This window comes from Hermetia illucens, chromosome 1, assembly GCF_905115235.1.
Source record: "Hermetia illucens chromosome 1, iHerIll2.2.curated.20191125, whole genome shotgun sequence".
In the NCBI taxonomy this organism is placed as follows: domain Eukaryota; kingdom Metazoa; phylum Arthropoda; class Insecta; order Diptera; family Stratiomyidae; genus Hermetia; species Hermetia illucens.
The window spans coordinates 30,745,446-30,766,425 of record NC_051849.1 but is presented as its reverse complement, the minus strand read 5'-3'; the positions used below and the strand labels follow the sequence as shown (position 1 = coordinate 30,766,425).

Genomic DNA, 20,980 nt, shown 5'->3' with positions numbered 1-20,980 from the left:
TATTCATGAATTGATAAGAGGAACGAAGGACAAAGCCGGAGATTTTGGAAGCACGGCCTCAACATAATGAAAATTAAATCCGAGTTTGCTCAAACGTCACACCAAGGTCCTTCTAAGAGGCAATCATGGCTAAGGGTTGATCATGAAGATAATAAACGGGTGTCGGGGGAAAAATTTTTAGTGAATAGCATTTCTTCACATTACGTGGCAACTTGGTACGGACGCACCACTGAGATAATGTATCAAGGTTTCACTGAAGCCTGCACTGATCAGTAGGCGAACCGACAACAGAAAACAATTTTAAATCGTCTCCATACAAAAGGCTAGGACAGGTAAACAAGGAAGGAACATAATTCACGAAAAATAAATAGAAATGGACTGAGGATGGACCTTTGCGATACACCCGATGGGGAGAAAATCGAGACGAGATACAACTATTCAAGAAGACACGATTCTTCTTCTTCTATCTAAGTAACGTCTTAACCGGGGGGAGAATACTTGTCGGAAATCCATACGATCGGATTTTTGGAGAAGTCACTATAGATTGTATGGACGTCGTTTCTTGTATTTAATGACTTCGAAACAAAGTTGGCGAATTCCAACAAATTGGTCACAGTGGAATGATTGGGTTGAAACCCATACTGCTCTTTCACAATGTGGTGACCGAAACGCGTATTGTCACCTTTTTGTGTAAGAGTATAATACGAACTTCCTTCCTCATGTCCGGACAATAATTTCGGATAAGCTCGATGCTATTTAATTACTGGGTATGTGCATTTTTGATCTAAGTTTTCGCAGAAGAACGTAGGGTTATAAAATTTTCCCTGTCTTCGGCATTACCGGGACGTTTAAAAACCTTAGACTCTCACAAACAGTATTAGAGACCTCTACATTGAATCAAGGAGGGTATTCGCGCAAACTAGGATGAGAGAGGGGAAGGAAACAGGGAAGAAGGTTTTCGAAAATGTCATGAAATACTAAAACAGCCTGGATGGAAAGCAGATTTTCTGACGCATCATTCCAGTCAACTGTTTTAAGAAAATCATTCAGTGCTCAGAAATCAATCTTGTGGATGCTGAATTTGGGATCGATTAACATAGAAATAAACTTTCAGTGGCAGATGGTGATCATCAATTTAAGGTAAGGCGAATCGCTGGGAAATAACATGAACCGTTTGTGAGGGATGTTGGTCAATACAAACATGATGCCATTGCCAGCTGAAAAACAAGCTAGGTTCCCAGAAGGACAGTAAATTAAAGAACGAATCCAGCGGGATATATAAAGTGACATGTTCAGATTGTAAGAAGAGTTATATAGGACAACCGAAAAGATTTATTTCTGACTGAAGCAAAAGCGACCAGGGTAGAGAATAAGAAGAGCGCAACGCTGAAATCCATGATAATACAGCGCATCATAGGGGAAGGCATAAGTAGCCTCACATTGGAAAACGTAGAGGTTATCAAGGAATGCGCGAACATGAGGAAGTTGGACATGCAAGAGAACTTGGCGATCCAAACGGATCCAGAAAGGAACAAATCGAATCACGATACGGGCAACGTTCAATTGACGCTTCTGAGAGAGGTGGCAAGTGACATACCGGACAATATTATGGTTTCCCGAAATCACGATGTCTAATTAAACTATAAGATCCTTGTGTAAAATTTAACATTTAAAGACCAGGATAGAGCAAAAAATCTTAGTTGATCACGTTTCATTTCATTTTAATATTGTTAATAATAACAAATAATTTTCAAATATTTCAAAAATGATCATTAACATTTCTTGTGGTAGCTGATTATGCTGTGTATTATTAAATACATTTGTAGCATTTTTTGAGTAAGTTAAAATGTTATACATGTGAATACAAATGTTGGAATTTAGCGAGGGATTTTATTGTAGGTTTGAGACCGGTTCGATGAAGGACTTGGCTGCTTTGACTTTTCCTGCTACTACCAGTTTAAGTGTAGCCTCTACTGATAGGTATGCCTCCCAATAGGCTTTACTTGGGGTATCTATCGCAATCCGTTCATCTGATAATCTATGGACTATCCTATTTGACTTAATAGCTTGTTCGTAGTTATTGTCCTCGGACCTTCCTAATCTGATTAACATTTTCTCATCAGAAGGAGAAGGAGATTTTATGTGCTCTTCTTGTTCATTTTCTTGGAATGTACCTTTCTACACGCCTCAATATTCTTAGTGTCCACTTCCTTCCAAAAGTACTGGAGTCACTTAGTTTTTGCGTAGGAATCTAGACGCGGTTTTCACCTTTTCTGTTTCCTTGAGAGTTGAGTCCCTTTGCCGTTTAGGAGTTTGTTTTTTCAATTGCTCCCGGAGTCCTACAGTGCCTCTGTTTTGATTTCGTATTTTGAGCGAGGTCACCTCCCTGTTCTGGGACATCTTCCCATTCAACGCTTCCATGCTGCTTTTATCCTGGCCTTCTTCATTTCTCATAAGCAAACATAATATCTTTTATGGTATTGTTTCGCACAAAGCAGTGAAAACGGCAAGGAAACTATGACTGATTTTTTCTCATTGAATTATCTAAATTTTCTCATCAAACTTCATCTGAACAAATTTTCTCAATTATCACTGTTGATGCAAACTTACCTATAGCTTAATTCATTGACCCACAACGCTGTATCTGTATCTGTGGGCTTTCTCAACTCTTACCTTCGTGACGATATTCTTGCTCGATCTGTGACTATAAATAAGCCTGAACGCGCAAACTTTGTACACTACCCATAGAAATTTTCAAAATTTCACATACGAGTACCAGCAGCTCTATAGACACCCAGCCCGCCTGAAGACTTTCCCTAGCAAGCTTGACCAAATCCTCAGAATTTTCTGCAATGGAGACTTAGTTTTAATTTTAGTGCCGCGCCGGGTGATCGTGGTTCGTGAACATTTTCTCGATTTTCTCGACTCAATACTGAAAGTGATAAAACGGAGGAAAGCCCAGGAAAAGAATAGAAATAAATGCAATTTCGAAATTTTCGTGTGATTTTTTTACGTAAAAATTGGAAGTTTGGAGAATGAATTGATTTCGATTGGTACTAGGATATAAGGGATCGAACAATAATTGGATAAGGAACAGAGGATAAGTTGCGAATTCCTTTCTGATACAAATAGTTTCTCGTGTGGAGGAAGAAAAAGGCATTCCAGGAAATTTGAAACCAAAGTGTGCGCTTCAAGGAAAGTTTAAAATACAAAATATGATTGTGCAGAGCTTCAAGAAATTATGCAATGATATGAATTTGTGCTTAACGGAGTGTATAATTGCGTTCGACAACGATAACGACCATCACGATCACTGAATCCGGTTGGATTGTGCCTAAAATTTCCGTTTCCGATTTTCCCAACAAGGACTCCGAATGCGCGAAACTCGAACTCGCCTTGATTTTAACTATCGCTTGCTCGCTTGCTAGGATATAATAATTTTGTGATCAATAATTTGAGTGAACGCGCGCCTATTTAGACATCATGTCTTATTGCCGGATTACCGGTAAATCCAGGGCTCTCCCGAAGCCCAACTACTTCCCGCTTCTGCCGCCGATTTCTCCGGCCGATGCAAAACGATTTTGCCGAATTACTGGAAAAGCCTACGGACTGCCTTCGCATCACTACATTCCAGTGATTTTGACTACCCTCTCTAATACGCGTAAATGTAAAATAACTAACGTGTCAGACGAACTAGGACCGCACCATTTTATGCCAGATATTACCTACGGGAAAAGGAAGCACATGGTTCTGGCTGACTATCGATACGTTTTCCCCATTTTCGACGAAAACTGCGATCTCCAGAAACCTCTTATAGATTTACTCAACTCCAAGACAGTTCCCGACGAATCCAAATTCATATACAAAGTTGACCAGCAGAAGTGTTCGCTGATATTCTCAGCGAAACTCGAACAAGCTGTTCGGGATGGTGATGTTCGAGATGTGATGTTAGCAAAGAACTGTGATTCTGTCCTTTTGAAAATGAAACAAGGCAAAAGTGTCTCTGTTGATCTTCAGGACTACGATGAAGATATGGACCATCTGTTCGAGGGTGAAGGTCCTCGACAAGATGTCCTTCTAGAAAGGGAAAAAGAGGACGCCCTGATGAAAAAGCGACGGCCAAAAAAGTTGGATCGCGCGAAAATCTTCGAAGACAAAGAACGTCTAATGGAAGAAGAAATATTGGAATATGAGGATCAAGTAAACCGTACAGCTAAACGTAAACGCCTCGATCAGTTGAAAAAAGCAAATAAGAAAAACCGAGATCCATCTTCCCTAAAACCTGATATCATAGAAGCCCAGAATTGTATGCACCTGACAGCCACAGATCCCAACGATTTGGTGAAGCCAGTAATTGAGTCTTGGGACTGGGATACCTATGAAAAGGAGGTTGCCCATAAAAAGTACAGTCCTGTTGCTAAGAAATTACCGAAACCATGTCAACTAGAAGCCTTAACAGTTACATCTGAAACATTAATTGTTGCAAATGAACTTATCGAGAACACGACAGGATTTAATTCAGTTCCATGTATTGGACCTCTGGAACCCATCAGAGAGCAGCCAAATCCAGAAGTTATTAAAGAAATCAAGAACATGCCACCTGAAAAGTTAGAACCTTTATTGAATTTATCTGATAAAATTTTGGAGAACCCAGAGTTATCTGAATCAATACCAACTCCGGAACAAATAACTGATATTGTTAAAAATTTCCAAAACGGAAAACCAGATGAAATCGCCAAAGTACCTGGTCTGAGCCTCGACATTGGATTAGCAAAGAAAGTGTTTATCTCCGGACAACAAGTTCATACTCCCAGCGGTGATATTTTCGTCCCAGGACAAGCTGTGAGCACACCGCAAGGACCAATATATGTTCCAGGTTTTACAGTGAACACGCCGACAGGACCTTCATTTATTCCTGGACATATCTTAACACCAACAAATAATCCCTCTGCTCCCGTATTTGTTGCCGGACAACTGATCGGAGATGAATTCGTCCCGGGTCAAACATTCAACATTGGTGAAACGCAGAAATTCGTGGAAGGTCAAACAATCGTAACTTCTGACGGTATCAGATTCGTCCCTGGAGTTATCAATGATAAGACAGATGCATTCGTACCAGGACAAAAGCTCCAAACTCCCGATGGAATTAAATTCATTCCTGGTCAAACGTTAACAACTGAGGAAGGAAATAAATTTGTTCCTGGCCAGAATAGCTACATACCAGAAGCCGGATGGGAATTTGTACCTGGTCAAACTGTTGAAACAAAGGATGGAGCGGAATTTGTTGCAGGCAAAAGCATTATAACAGAAGAAGGAACGAAATTCGTTCCTGGTCAACATATTGATGATGTATTCGTACCAGGTATCACCGTGAAAACAAACATGGGACTTGAATTTGTGCCAGGTTTGAACGTAGAAACTAAACAAGGACCTAAATTTATTGAAGGACAAGTTGTTGTCTCTGATCAAGGTCAGATTTTCATGCCTGGCAAAACTATTCTTAACGAGCAAGGAGTGATTGATTTTGCTGTTGCCAAGAAGATAAACGACGTCGCTTTTAATGACCCTACTTCTACCGGATATGTTGTGGATGTCAACAATACCGAAGTATCAAGTGCATGCCTTTCTGTTTTTGGACATATGGTTCAAACCAAGTCCGGCATTGAATTTTATCCCGAAAAGATTGATGTTAGCCATCTTCCTGCAGGAAAGAGGGTACCAGGAAAACTCCTTCGTCAAGATGCCGACACCAAATTCGTACCTGGAATAATGGAAGATGGTGCATTCGTACCTGGACAAGTTGTTTGGACAGAAAAAGGAGAGCAATTCATCCCTGGACAAGTTATTGAAACAAGTGAAGGGTTGAAATTCGTTCCAGGTCAAATTATCGAGACGAAATCAGGTAGTAAGTTTGTACCTGGACAAACAATTGAAACACATGATGGACCTCGTTTTGTTCCTGGTCAAATTGTTCATACTAAGGCAGGTCCTACTTTCATCCCGGGTCAAGTTATTCACACCGAAGATGGAGGAGAAAGATTCGTTCCAGGTCAAGTAGTAGATACCGATGATGGACCGAGATTCGTTCCTGGACGTGTCGTTGAAAATGGTGATAAAGTAACATTTATACCAGGACAAATTGTTCAAACTTCTGAAGGGCCCAAGTTTGTTGCTCCTGATTTGACTGACAATGAAGATGGAGACCAACAGTTTTCCGTTCAAAGTTTCCTTGTTTCGCCTGAGGAACTTGGTTTGCTGAAATTAACACACAGTTGGAGTAATACAACATCAAAAGGTGAACAAAGCATAGATTCTAAAATGCTGAGACAACTTTCAGAAGCTGGTATGACGATCGGACGACACATTGAAGCATCAGCAGTTGATATAGTACTGCAAAGTACCAAAAATACTCAGACAGTAAAGGAGTTGGTTCAGAGAATTGGTTTGGAGTCCGAGAAAGCAGAAACAATGTTGGAGTTCTTCCAAGAAATTGAGAAACTGACTAAAGATATTATTGCCAAGAAAACTCAACAAACAAATGGATTGTGCTTGTTGACCGAATTTAAGAAGGATTTGAATGGAAACGCGAAACTTGATGAGAAGTCCATTCTTGTGGATACAATTGTCTCAACGATTCTCTCAACAGTTGACGCATCTTGTAAAAAAGCTCATCAGAAGGGTGGATTCAAGCATGACTTGCCTACCGTTTTTGAACTTGTGGCACAAGCTTTTGAAGAAAACATGGTTGATGTGGACATAAACGTTATAGAGAAACTTCTTAAGACTGATACCTTCAGGACTTCAATTCTGGAAAATGTACAACAAACTGTCGCTGTCTATGGTGGAGAAGCAAACAAACAGGATATGCTGCATCATTTGGTCAACACAACTGTTCATGATGAAGGAGAGCTGATTGCTAAAATAGCCTCTGTCATCGACGATGAGGACCTTCAACAAGCGTTTCTCAGTATTACAGAACAGGATCCAAAACTTCTCTACAAAATCTTGAATAAAGTTCGTGATAACACAGAACAAATAAAATGTGATGAATCCGCTGGAAATGTTCTCCAGGGCTGCATAGTGAGTGCGGTTAAAGATGTTGCCGAGAATGAATTGCGGACAATGTTCAAAAGGGATCGTAGCCAAAGTGATATACACGCGCTCCTTGCCCAATCGATGTGTCTCTCCAAAGCCCTTGGTCTAAGTGAAGTTGCGGTTCTTTTGAATGAAGTTCTCGGCGGCCAAAAATCGGTCTCCGCGCTTTTTGAAAACGCTGAGGTTGCAGATGTAATACGTAGAACGGTCGTCATAAACAAACTGGCCAAGCAGAATCCATCGCAGTATTGTGAGTCATTAGAGCTGCTGGCGAAGGACCCTTACGCTGCGCGAAAGGATCCAAATATAAGATCTCTTATCCGTCAAAGTGGGGTTATGACGGTTATCCCTGACGAAAAGCAACAATTGGTAGATTCTAATGATGTGCCCTTATCCATATTTTGCTCTGACAATCAATTGGCTATAGAAGATTTCTTGCTACATAGACGGACAAAGAAACGAGGAGCTTTCCTCATAGTGAAGGAGGGTTATCAGGCGGTTGTCCCGCGTGAGTCAAGTCGCGATGTATTGACGGGCAAATGTGCCTATACAGTCCTTGATGAAAACGGTATTCGTCACTTCGAGCCGCTGCACGTATTCTCCGCGCTAAAACTTAACACTCCGCAAAGCAATCACCGCTTTTCGATGTACTCATGTGATTTCGCCAATGATGAAGCCGAATTGGTAGACCATAATGGCGTGAATTCGACGTCGTGCAGTTCTTTGAGTAATGACGCCCAATTATCATCTCAATTTCTAAGTACCTCCATGTTCAACGAAAAGGAGAATATTCCGACGCAGAACACAGAATTATTGGCGACACGACGCAAAATACGCGACTTGGTGCGCAAAGGTGGAAAGGTGAATAGAAATATACAGAAATATCGTAATTTTTTGCAACGCGTTCGACGCCAATTGAATTTTTCGTTGAATGCTAAGTAGACGTAGATTTTTGTATGATTTATAATACATCAGAACCTTTTTTTTATTTATTCTTTACTCATAGTTTTTAATACACAACTTGTATCAAAATACACAGAGTTTTTTTCGTTCCCTTGACAAACAGGCATTTACTGCATTACATATGGCACAAGGACACCTTGATCCACCACTTAACAAGACATGCAATTGGCAATTTTAATTTTTAGCAAAGCATATTTACTTTTCACAACAATTTTTCTTAATTTTTGAATTTTTCGGTTACGTGTTCGTTAGGCAAATCGCCAGAATTGTGATGTTCGCTAATGAACATGTTTCTGTTAGTTTAACAAGAGGCTGTGGATTTACCAGCGAATATTACATTGTGGCGTTATTGTGTACTAAAATATAGTTGTCGACATTTCAAAAATGCACTAATTAGGTGGATTTTCAGGATCTGTAGAAGCGCCACGGCTTGTGATAAGATTCATGAATGGTCTCAAAACGAAATACACAAAATCTTTTGGGTCCATACCATTCAGTAGAATCTCATATTTATTAATGTACAAAAAATCTGCATTCATATGAGTTTCTGGGAACTCCATTGCCTTTATCTACGGTGAAAAAAATCCATATTTCGGGAATCAGCTGTTCACTTCTTCAGTGGTTCATTTATATTTAGCCTAGGTCCCGGGAGTCAGTTGTTTTCTTCTTTAGTCAGTTCAAATACTCAGTCACTCAAAAATGGAATTTCATTTTCACTTACGTCACTTACCAGTAGTTGAATAGTTCTAGGACTAGGTTTTTGTTACCAAAATCGATTGAATCTTAATGTGTCAGCTATCCACTGTATAGCTTAATGGTTGAAATCTAGGTTATCGGAGCGGAAAATCGCGTGGTTTATATCGTGACATGATGTCGAACGCCAGTCGACGTAGGTGTGAACGAGTACCGGAGTCTAATCAATTTATCACTGGCAGTATTGACCACATTACCTCCAACAGTATACCGTAGTATTGAAGTGTACCGTTACGGTCTTGACTGAAGTGTTCCAATCCGCTTCAAGGTCCGCATCCAGTTGGATTCTTGCGCAAATGATTATTATTGTTATTCACTGTTACTTCCGTATTCTAACCAAGGAACCCATAGGTGACTAAACCTTTATCAACCTTTCTCAATGTGTCACCTATCCACTGTCATTACGCCTTCAGTTTACATGTCCGCAAAAGCCAGTATGACTGTGAGCAGAACCGACACTGAAGGTAGAACATACCCTCAGGGCTGTCCTACGGTAGACTGCATTCAGTTTGCTAGTGTTAACTGGCATCCGCAACGCCTCCCTCCAAGTTGGGGTGGCATAGAACATGATTGAGGTCACCACCCTGGCTATAAGCAACCTAGAGGTATGCCGTTGCTCTCCCACGTTTGGCATCATTCTCGTCAGGTCCATATTAGCAGTGGATGATTTGTAACAAACATATTGCAAGTTTTGCTTATAGCTGAGCTTCATACCTATCACCACCCCCAAGTATTTGATGGTCGGCTTGGAAGTGATGACATGATTACCAATTCTAACACAGGCGCAATTTCTCTTTCGGCGTTTGGTGATGAGAACCGCTTCTGTTTTTTCCTCTGCAAGTGTCAGACCAGAACTCTCTAGCCAACCCTTAAAAGCACTGATCGCTTCGCATGAGTATAACTCAGCATCTTCGAGGTGCTTTGAGATAACAAGCGCTATGTCGTCAGCGTAACCCACCACTGTGGCTTCCTCCGGAAGGGGAGTACATCCTTGTACATAATGTTCCACCGTAGTGGGCCCAATACGGAGTCCTGCGGGACACCCGCGGAAACAACGTACTACTGGGGCCATCATCGGTGTCATACCAGAACCTCCTTTCAGCTAAGTAACTATCGACGATAACAGGGAGATAGGCGGGAATATCAACCTTCGCTAGGGATTTGCGTATTAGATTCCAATTGGCCGAATTTAATGCATTTTTCACGTCCAGGGTTACTACCACGCAATATTTGCTGGTACCACCCTTTCCATGGATTGCATCTTCGATCAAGCCAGTAACCAATTTGACGGCATCAATGGTTGATCTGGCTTTACGGAACCCATACTGCCAATCTGAAAAGCCGCCTTGGCTCTCAACGACCGGGAGTAATATATTATAATAGATAACCCGCTCTAACATTTTCCCCACAGTGTCCAAAAGACATATGGGTCGGTATGAGGATGGTTCACCTGGAGGTTTACCAGGTTTAGGCAGAAGTACCAACTTTTGTCGCTTCCATGCCACTAGAAATATTCGTTCGGACATGCACGCTTCGAACAACTCAGCGTATCCAGCCTGGATTTCACGGCAAGCTTAAGGGCCTTATTCGGTACTCCGTCCAGGCCCGGCGCTTTCTTGTCTCCTATTCTACCGCAGATCTCCACCAGCTCGTCCCTGGTGACTGGCGGAATTGCCACCACATTCAGAGGTGGTTGGAATGTGTCGGTCACGTGATCTGCGGAGATGAACTGCCTCTGAATCGTCCCATCACGATTCCATAAGCTCTCCCCCACGGGTTTACGTTCGCTTCTCAGCAGAGCTCCTTAAAGCATTTCGTCTTGCTTCGCTGGATGGCGAGCTTGAGGGTTTTGCGGGTTGCCTTATAAGCCCAATCTTTTTGCCCCTGATCGACTCTACCTACCACCCTCTGAGCCGCTCTTCTGGCTCGGTGGCAGGCTAATCGTAGACCGGTCACTTCATCATTCCACTAGTAATTTGGTCTTCTACGGGGAAATGAGCACCCCCTAAGCATGGATGCGTCACATGCTTTGGCGATGCATTGAGCCAGATGGAGGGGTCTTTCCGTGGAGGCGCCTGCTTTATCAGGTTGATCTAACCACACTTCTATGAAGGTCTGCTCCAAAGATTTTGCAGACCAGCCTGACATCTTTTTCGGTTTCGGACATGATAGCTCTTTGCCCTGCGGCTCGACATATGTCTCAAAGAAGATTGCCTGGTGATCGCTGTGGGTGTAGCGTTCGCTGACGCACCAGGACATACCACGCGCCAGCGCAGAACTGACAAAGGTATGTGTCTGTCTGTCTGTCCGTCACACGTATTTTTCTCGAAAATGGCTATAGCGATTGACACCAAATTTGGAAGAAAGGTGGAAACTGTGAACGCTCACGCACAAAGTAAGTTGCATCCTTCTACGTCCAATTTAAGGGAGGGGGACATTCTTTTCATCAAATATAGTCATGTGGGGTAAATGAAAGGTCTCGGTTAGTAACTTCCGAAGTCGCTCACATTTTTGACATTTGCTGGATAGGTGGAGTGGGGGGGTTGGAAGTGATCATTCCTTTAGCGGACCCATTCTTAGAAACTACCCAGCCGAAAAATCTGAAAACAACAAGAGGCTGCCACTATATGGTGCCTAGGCTCCGAAATACCCTTCATACCGATATCTGTTCAAATAAAATTAATAATAGTAGTATAGTATTACTATAATTTTTAGTAATTAGCTGCAAAACCACCCTTAAGTTCATCCTAGAATCATGAAATGGAGTAATATAGGTTATGGTATGGAGCATGATCCTGCCAAGTTTGGTGGAAATCGTATTGTTACTAACAAAGTTATAACAGGTCAAAGTTGCCGTTTCTGTGCAAATTTGAATGTTAATATCGCTCGAAAGTGGATATTTTCATATAATATATGCATATATTACGTGCTAGGTTCTAATGGGATAAAAACACACTCAAATGGCTTTATAAAAGAACTACACAAAACCTTTCATATCTGAAGCGTCCAACTTCTGGTTTCCTGACTTGTTTTTCGATGAATATAGCCGCTATATCGAATGAAAGTTCTCAATTAATACTTTTGGCCCAGGTTTTAGTTTGGACGTCGGGTGCAAACCGTGGCAATGTACATTGACTAGAAAGAAGTTACTTAAATTAACTTTGCGGAAATTTATTGCACTCTAACCAAATCGAAATACCGGAAGCTTTTAGTTTTGGTTTGTGAGTAACTCTCTATGCACAATTTTCCATTTGTACATAACTAAGAATACAAAATTTTCCGCAATATTTTTCTAAACTCCAAGATACACACATGTACATACATATCAACATCATCATCATCATCATCAACGGCGCAACGACCGGTATCCGGTCTAGGCCTGTCTTAATAAGGAACTCCAGACATCCCGGTTTTGCGCGTCTGGCGTCCTGATCTACGCCATCGCTCCATCTTAGGCAGAGTCAGCTTCGTCTTCTTTTTCTATCATAGATATTGCCCTTATAGACTTTCCGGGCTGGATCATCCTCATCCATACGGATTAAGTGACCCGTCCACCGCAACTTATTCAGCCCGATTTTATCCACAACATGACGGTCATGGTATCGGTCATAGATTTCGTCGTTATGTAGACTACGGAATCGTCCATCCTCATGTAGGGGTCAAAAATTCTTCAGAGGATTCTTCTCTCGAACGCGGCCAACACTTCGCAATTCTTCTTGCTAAGAACCCAAATCTCTGAGGAATAAATGAGAACTGGCAAGATCATTGCCTTGTACAGTAAGAGCTTTGACCCTATGGTGAGACGTTTCGAGCGGATTCTGGGTGGTGTTGTTATTCGAGCTCGAAGCACCATGCCAACGAGATAGCGACCCGAGTCTATATTGGCCTCCCTACATGCTCTGACATTCATCAAGGTTGAGAGGCGGCGACGTTTAATCAACACGTGGTCAATTTGGCTGAAAGTGGTCCCGTCTGGAGAGGCCCATGTATGTTTGGGGACCACTTTTCGCGCAAACCAGGTACTACCAACAACCATTTCGTGTGACACTGTTAATTGGATCATCCGCAGTCCGTTATTATTTGTATTTTAGTGTAAGCTATGGGAGCCAACGTATCGCCTGAATACGGGCTCCTTCCCTACTTGGCTGTTAAAATCCCCAAATATGATTTTGATATCATATCTGGGACAGGCTTAGAGGGTTCGTTCTACTGCCTCGTAGAAGGTATCCTTGTCCGACTCTGCAGTCTCCTCTGTAGGGGCGTGAACGTTAATGAGGCTTATATTTCTAAATTTGCCTCGCAAGCGCAGAGCGCATAGCGTTCGCTTATGTTTTCAAAGCCGATAAAAGCAGGTTTAATTTTTTGGCTGACTAAGAAACCTACTCCGAGCACATGGTTTACTGGATGGCCACAATACATGGTGTAGCGGCTCTTCTCCAGGAAACCGGTCCCTGACCAACGCATCTCCTGGAACGCCTCCAGCCTTATATTGGGACAGGGTATCGGCTAGCTGCTCATCAGCTTCATCTCTGTACAGAGAGCGCACGTTTCATGGGAAAATGAGCAAATGGTTATTCCGTTGTCGTTGCTGGGATCGTCGTTGTAAGATCCATCCAGTCCGAGGCTTCTTTTGTGGCTTCGTAACAGCCCAACCCCTAACCTGAAGGACCATTTGGTGCAATTTGTCCCGTTTTTAGGCGCGCGAGACTCGCCTTCATTCTTCTCCGTCTGCAGTTTTTCGTTAAGAAAGAGCTCCCAGTGGTCACCACGTGGAGGTGGAGATAGGGTTTGGTAGTAGATCTGTTGATGTGGGTTCAGCTGGCATTTCCCGGTTTTAGGCTCCATAGTGGGTACCAATCCACGTTTCGCCTTTGGACCTATACTAAGCTTTGACCACATGTTGCATATCAACATGTTCCTCCTAAATAAACAAACATTGTCTATTACCGTGTTGATAAATTGATCTAACGATCTAACCTTCACGCATTTCCACTTTATTCCGTACACAAAAGCACGTATGTAAATTAAAAACCACTGGAAACCATGTAACAAGGAAATGTATGTCTACATATTATATTATATTGGTTACTATTCGCACATGTCTAGTTGAGTAATTGACACTGATATGCAAATAACTAAAAAAAGCCAAAAAAGGAAAACTAAAACGTCTCCATGGACCCCACCGTTCATATAAGTTCACTTTATTTACTTAAGCCTTCCAGAATTATATCCTACATATATTATCGCCTATGCTGCTGCCAAATTTTGTATTTCTAGGATGCACTTAAGGGGGGTTTCCGGTAAATTTATAAAACATGGTAATATACTATTATTAACTTTATTTGTGTTGATATCGGAACGGGATGTATTTTGAGGCCTAGATTTCATATAATTGCATTACTGTGATTTTTTTCAGATTTTTTGGTTGACTAGCTTCTGAGAATGAGACCTGTTTCACTTCTTCCGGCACACATTTTGTTCCCTATTTTCCCTACGTGTTCCCCTATATCTAAAATAAGATATATAGCGAGCCCTTTCAAACTTAACACAAAATGGTGTCAGCCGCTGCATGTAAAGGGGCACATAGACCACATAGCCGTTTCCGAGTAAATCGGGTGTGACAGACATATAGACAGACGGACAGACGGACTGACGGACAGACAGACATTGAATCGATTTTAATAAGGTGTGTAATATGTAAGTATTACATTCAAGTGATTGCTCTGACTTACTTGATACTTACATATATATACACAACCCGCTTTGTACAAATAAAATCAATACACACCTAAAGATTCCTGCATGAAAAATCTACAAAACCTTTCATGCCCAAAGCATCCAGCTTCCGGTTTTCCGCGTTGTTTTACATTTTTTAAGGTATTTGCTATTTCACTGTTTTAGTATTCAACGCCCATCGCGTTGTGCACATAGAATTTAATGAATGACCCTCCCGAACTATACATGTAAGGTTAAGTGAATAGGTGTCGAAGGACATTTTTTCCCTACATATATACATATATAGGGGCATTCGGACTTGCTTAGCCACTTTTCGCCATCCTTTAGCGTGCGTTTTAGCTTTGTCCTCGGGGTTGACAGAAATCAACTCCAGGGAGTCTTGCGGCCATCGCAAAACTGCAAGCTCATTATAGAGATGGAAAAATAATTGTCGAGAAATTCTAATAATATCGTTATTTTAATGTTTAGAAAATTTCCACTTACCCATCCATCACTTGTCTAGAAATGCATATCCCACTCATCCTGCAATCATCGACGTTAATTAAAAGTGAAAACTCACTTCGAAAATGATTCTTAGCAAAATTTTCATTTTCTATTTTTAAAAATTTTCCGCAAAAATATGTATAGCATAATATACTGCGAACACGAAAGGTGGACCTCATATCTTAATGTACTTCGCCATGAAAATTCAAACGTAACATTGAGGAATTGCCAATGGTGAAGTGTTAATGCAAATTTTCTTTTTTTTTCAAAAACGGGCCCTGGAAATGGTTGAAATAAACTATTATGCAAAACAGATGGTGAGACGATATGTTTTCCCTCATAATAGGGATGAGAGATTAAGATGGACAGCCTGAAATCTATACACATGTGTCGAATGCTTGATTTTCTTGAAAAGAGCAAGTGAAGATTGAGTAGGATCCCATGTACTCGTACATTATTTACACTTTGTGTAATTTTTCGGAGAATCGGCAAAATTTTCATATAGAAACGTGGACGTGTAGGAAATGTGTGATGGATTTGCGCATCATTGGAATTATTTTTAGGTTGAGCAAAGTGGTCACAGTACATTTGACGTATTTCTTTACCTAGACCGAAATAAGAACAATGGAGCGTGTTTGAATTGAAAGAAACCGGAAGATACCTGGGGGGTAAATTTAGTTGGAAATGAGATCAAAGTCAGGAAACGGTTTCCTGTATAGTACACCTATTTGAAAGATGAGGATAAACTTCTCAAAACATTCGCGAATTGATGTAATCACTACAAGTGCTTAGCATCCTTCCCTGAAGGACTAAAGCTAAAGCTGAACTTTCTCTACAACTTTTTTCCCACACTTTTACTATTAATTAGCGTTGAAAATGGTATGTATTTTTAAGACTATTGTTAATATAGCAAAAAAGTCTCTATGACATTACGTTGTACTCAATGAAAAGCGGTTTCCAGGGTATACATACGTCCAAGTGGGAATGCCAGGCACACCTGCTTAACATCATCCCAGCAGATCGCATCTGCAGAGGTGCAACAGCAGATTGGTACTGTGATTACCATTAATCTGTCGGACGAACCGAGTGAGGCCAGAAATTTAGGGATTCGTTGGATGACTAAAATATCCTTGAACTGAAATGGAACCGCAACGAAGGTCTATACAAGGATTTCGGCAGCTACCTTAAAGCTATTCGTTTCCTAGCCTATCGACTAGAAAATTCCTTACTGGAAGATTAGTTGTTGGAGTTCCTACGTCGTCGCGGGCTGAGATACGATGTTTGAAGGCAACTTCTGTACGGTTCGCAAGCTGCACAAGTTAGAATAGCAGAGCGACGATTTACTACTCTAAATCGTCGCTAGGCGTTTTGACAAATTGCACAGTTATTCTGCTGAGTCTGAAAAGGAGATGAGCATGCAGTGCATCTCAGGAAATCCTGATTTTGAGGACCAAAGCTTTGATTCTACTTTAGTCTACTGGAATTGTCGATATATGGGCGAAGGCTGTTTGGAGGCTCTATGGCTGTGTGTTTTCAAGCACACTTAAGTTCTTATGTTCAAAATATCGAGTTCCAGAGCCTAGTCCCAGTTATAAGAACGTTACTATTTGGGACGCACGTGGCTGGAAGGGCATTGGGACGACGTCATCGACAGTAATGCCAAAAGTTACCATGATGATGGAGTCCGGCATTTCAGCTTTGGTAAACACAGATTGGATGCTATCACCTATCACCGATAATTCCAAGAAAACCGACGCCTGCCACCCAGGATTGTCTTTTTGACCATCGACAATCCACTAGTTTAGTTTACTGGGGGGAACTGCAGTTCCGAGCACTCAGGCCATTGTTAGGCCCATTGTACTATCCGCCGGCGTTCGCAGGCTTTAGCGAATTTGAGAACATTCTCCAGACGCAGAGAGGGTGCAGATTCTTCATTGAAGAAAACCCTACCAAGTTGTCTTCGTCTGAGATCTGAGGTGGCCTCCACCACAATCTTTTCGATATGGTAGTTTAAGGAGCAGTGCCCCATTAAAAGACCTACTAGGGTTTTCATGTCCCACTTCTTAAGGGACAACAAAGATGTCGTTTTAGTGACCCTAGGCTCTTTCACAAGAATTTTCGCCAGCCGGCAAGAGTCCAAATTTCTCCACTCGGCTGCGTGAATCCTTGCAATTTCCCTCTTCAGAGTAGACTTGACAGTAGATGGATTCTAAGATCTGGTTCTGGCCCCATCATTGTGTATCTAGACACTGTCAGCCTCCTCATTGACAGCGATGTTAGAGTGCCCCGGCACACACATCAGGAATGTTTCGTTCAGTCGGCCAAGTTTCAGCAGCTCCTGATGACAACACCAAACCAACTGGCTTGATATGTCGTTGCTATTTAGTACTGATAATGATAATACTCGCTATCTGATTCTATTGCTATGCATACGTCTGATGTAACTCATGCCCACATGGGACCCTGGAAAATGATCAACATCAGCGACGCAACAACCGGTGGTTTAGGCCTGCTTTAATAAAGAACTCCAGACATCCTGGTTTTGCACCGTGGTCCACCAATTCGATATCCCTAAAATCTGCCTGCCGTCCTGGCCTACGCCATCGTTCCATCTTAGGCAGGGTCCGCCTCGTCTTCTTTTTCTACCATAGATATTGCCCTTATAGATTTTCCGGGCTGGATCATCCTCATCCATACGGATTAAGTGATCCGGCCACCGTAACCTATTGTGCCTGATTTTATCCACAACCAGACGCTCATGGTATCGCTCATAAATTTCGTCGTTATGTAGGCTACCGAATCGTCCATCCTCATCCTCATCCTCTCGGACGCGGCCAAGAATTCGCAATTTTTCTTACTAAGAACCCAAGTCTCCGAGTAATACATAAGGACTGGCAAGATCATAGTCTTGTACAGAAAGAGCTTTAACCCTATGGTAAGACGTTTTGAACGGAACAGTTTTTGTAAGTTGAAATAGGCTCTGCTGGCAGCTAACAACCTTGCGCAGATTTCAATATGTTCTGGGCACAAGGGACTACCAGACCCAGGAAGGTAGCGGAGAATATCTTATAGATGGTACTCAGCAACGTGATACCTTCATGATTGCTGCCCTGCGTGATATCCCCCTTTTTATATATGGGACAGACAATGGCTCACTGCAGGAAGGAAGGCACTGATTTACTATCTCACGTCTTGAACATCAGTTGATGTACCACTTGGTGTAATTGGTCGTCTCTATATTAACCAATTCCACCTGCTCCTGGCGACTTATGGTTTTTAAGCCGCTGGATTGCACGGACTATTCTTGTGGTGCATTTGTCCGTCGTCTTCAGTTGGCGGGACCTCCAACTCGCCGATATTTTGGTTGTAGAGCAGTCCATCAAAATACCAACCCATCGCTCCAATATACCTATTATGTCGGAAACCAGATTTCCCTCATTGTCTCAGCAGGATCGAGGTGTATAAGACTTCATCCTGCTGACATGTTGGTAAAACTTTCGTGCCTGGTGCGGTTGCTCCCTGTACCTTACAAGTTCACAGACTTGTTCTTCCAGGTTTCCTTTTTCCGTCTGTGAAGTTGCTTCTCTACTCGACGGAGTTCCTGGTAAGTTTCTACGCGTGCTGGAGTTCTTCCAGAAGACAACATTGCACGGTATGCAGCATTCTTCCGTTCCGTTGCTAGCTTTCATTCATCGTCAAACCAGCCGTTCCGACTTTTCTTTCGTCTAGGGCCAAGTATGTTTGCTGCCGTATCAACATTAACGCTCTTCAGCTGGTTTTGTAGATCATTTGTTGATGCTTCATCTCCAGGATCGCTGTTGACTGCGGTTATTGCGGCATCCATTTCACCCTTATAGGTGTTGCTGAGAGAGCTGTGTTGTGAATGACTTGAGTATTCACTCTCACCTGATTGTCAGAGGGAATTGTAGGTGGTGTTGTGATTCGAGCCCGGAGCACTATGCCAACGGGATAGTGATCCGAGTCCATATTGGTCCTCTATATGTTCTGAAATTGATCAAGACTGAGACGTGGTGGCATCCGATCGACATGTTCAAACTGGTCCCGTCTGGAGAAGCCCACGTATATTTGTGGACCGCTTTTCGCACAAACCAGGTACTTCAAACAACCATTTGATGCGATACTGCTAACTGAATAGTCCGCAGTCCGTTATTATTGATATTCTCATGTAAGCTAAGGTCGCCGACGTATCACCTGAATACGGGCTTCGTCCCTACTAGACTGTTGAAATGTCCAAGTATGATTTTGATATCATACTTGGGACAGGATTCGAGGGTCCACTCAGCTGCCTCGTAGAAGGTATCCTTCTCTGACCCTGTAGTCTCCTCTGTAGGAGCGAGAACGTTAATGAGGCTTGTATTTTTAAATTTGCCTCGCAAACGCGTAGCATTTCGCTTATATTTTCAAATCCGACAGCAGCAGATTTCATTGTTTGGCTGACTAAGAAACCTACTCCGAGCACTTTGTTTACTGCATGGCCGCTATAATATATGGTGTAGTGGTTCTTCCCCAGTAAACCGGTCCCTGCCCAGTGCTACTCTTGCAGCGCTGTTACATCAGCCTTATATTGGAACCGGGTATCGGCTAGCTGCTGAGCGGCATTCGGTCTGTACAGGGAGTGTACGTTCCATAAGAAAATGCATAAATCGTTATTCTGTTGTCGTTGCCGGGTTCGTCGTTTTAAAGCCCATCCTGTCCGAGGCTTATTCTGTGGCTTCGTAACATCAGTTTTCCGTGTAGGGTTGTCTGTTCTCCCCAACCCCCAACCTGGAGGACCTGTTGGTACAATTTTTTCCGACTTTAGGCGCGGAAGATTTGCATTCATCCTTCTCCGTCTACAGTTTTTCACTGAGAAAGAACTCCCAGCGAGCACCACGTGAAAATGGAGATAGGGTTTGGTAGTAAAGCTGTTGATTTTGGTTCAGCAGGCGTTTCCCAGGTTCATCGTGTATAATAATCCACGTTTCGCCCTGGGACCTATATTACTCTTTGACCACAGTTATTAATATGATCCTAATTAACTGGGTAATTTTTTTAGGACGAACTTAAGAGGCGGAGGTGACTGTCAACAGTAATAATAATAGACTAATGTGATATTTTTAACTTTATCTGAATAGATATCAATATGGGGATATTTTCAGATCTAGGCGCTGTACACGGCATCGTTGTGATTTTTTAGTTAGGTAGTTTCTAAGCATGGATCCTTGACTTAAACATGCATTTTTAAAGCCCTTCACAACCCCACTTACTAGAAATGTTAAAACTAAGACCGGTATCAGGAAGTACTAATTAATAGCTTCCATTTGATATCCCACCGAATGTATCCTGCTGGAAACTAACTATTCATCTTCCGTTTTGAATGTAAAAGTAACGCAGAATAAGGAGGGGGGGGGGGACACAGTGCGAACATTTTCGTGCTAGTAGGGGTAACCAGAGTGCGTGTGATAGACAGACAGATAGTTACATGTTTTTATTGTACATGATTTTATAGGTACGCCATGATTATGTAGGTAACAAAGATCAATTATGGATATTCTGCGTCATATACAAAACTTCACGTGTCTAAGCAGCATGGTTCGTTTCGTTCGCACCGCAGAAAGTGACTAAAATGAACGGAAAGTTCAAGGTCATGATTGAGGAAGGAAAATCCACGGCGGATCACATTCCCATTTGATCCTTCAATTGCCTCAGGTGTCGGTGTAGCGCAGTCTACGGGGTACCTGCTATAGCTTTTCTTCTTGAAGCCTAACATTAGGGGAATGCGCCTTTTTTTAAATGAGACTTTGTTTGGGTGGATCCTTGGCCTCCATTATCCCCCGAAGTCTATATTCATCACAATTCATCTACCTGAAGAATGTATTTAGATAAATTTCTCTACGTGAGACGTCTAATCATAAGACTGCCTTAACAGTTTCAAAGCAACCACTCTATC

General features: G+C 42.1%; 1 protein-coding gene across 1 annotated transcript in view; it reads left to right on the top strand.

Moving 5' to 3' along the window:
• Positions 1 to 2,752: 2,752 nt before the first annotated feature.
• LOC119653142 (obscurin) overlaps positions 2,753 to 20,980 on the top strand; it is a 172,164-nt gene continuing 153,936 nt past the window's right edge. Inside the window, 1 exon segment of the mRNA XM_038057679.1 lies at positions 2,753 to 7,956. Coding sequence (XP_037913607.1) covers positions 3,484 to 7,956 — 4,473 coding nt within the window. The 5' untranslated portion in view covers positions 2,753 to 3,483.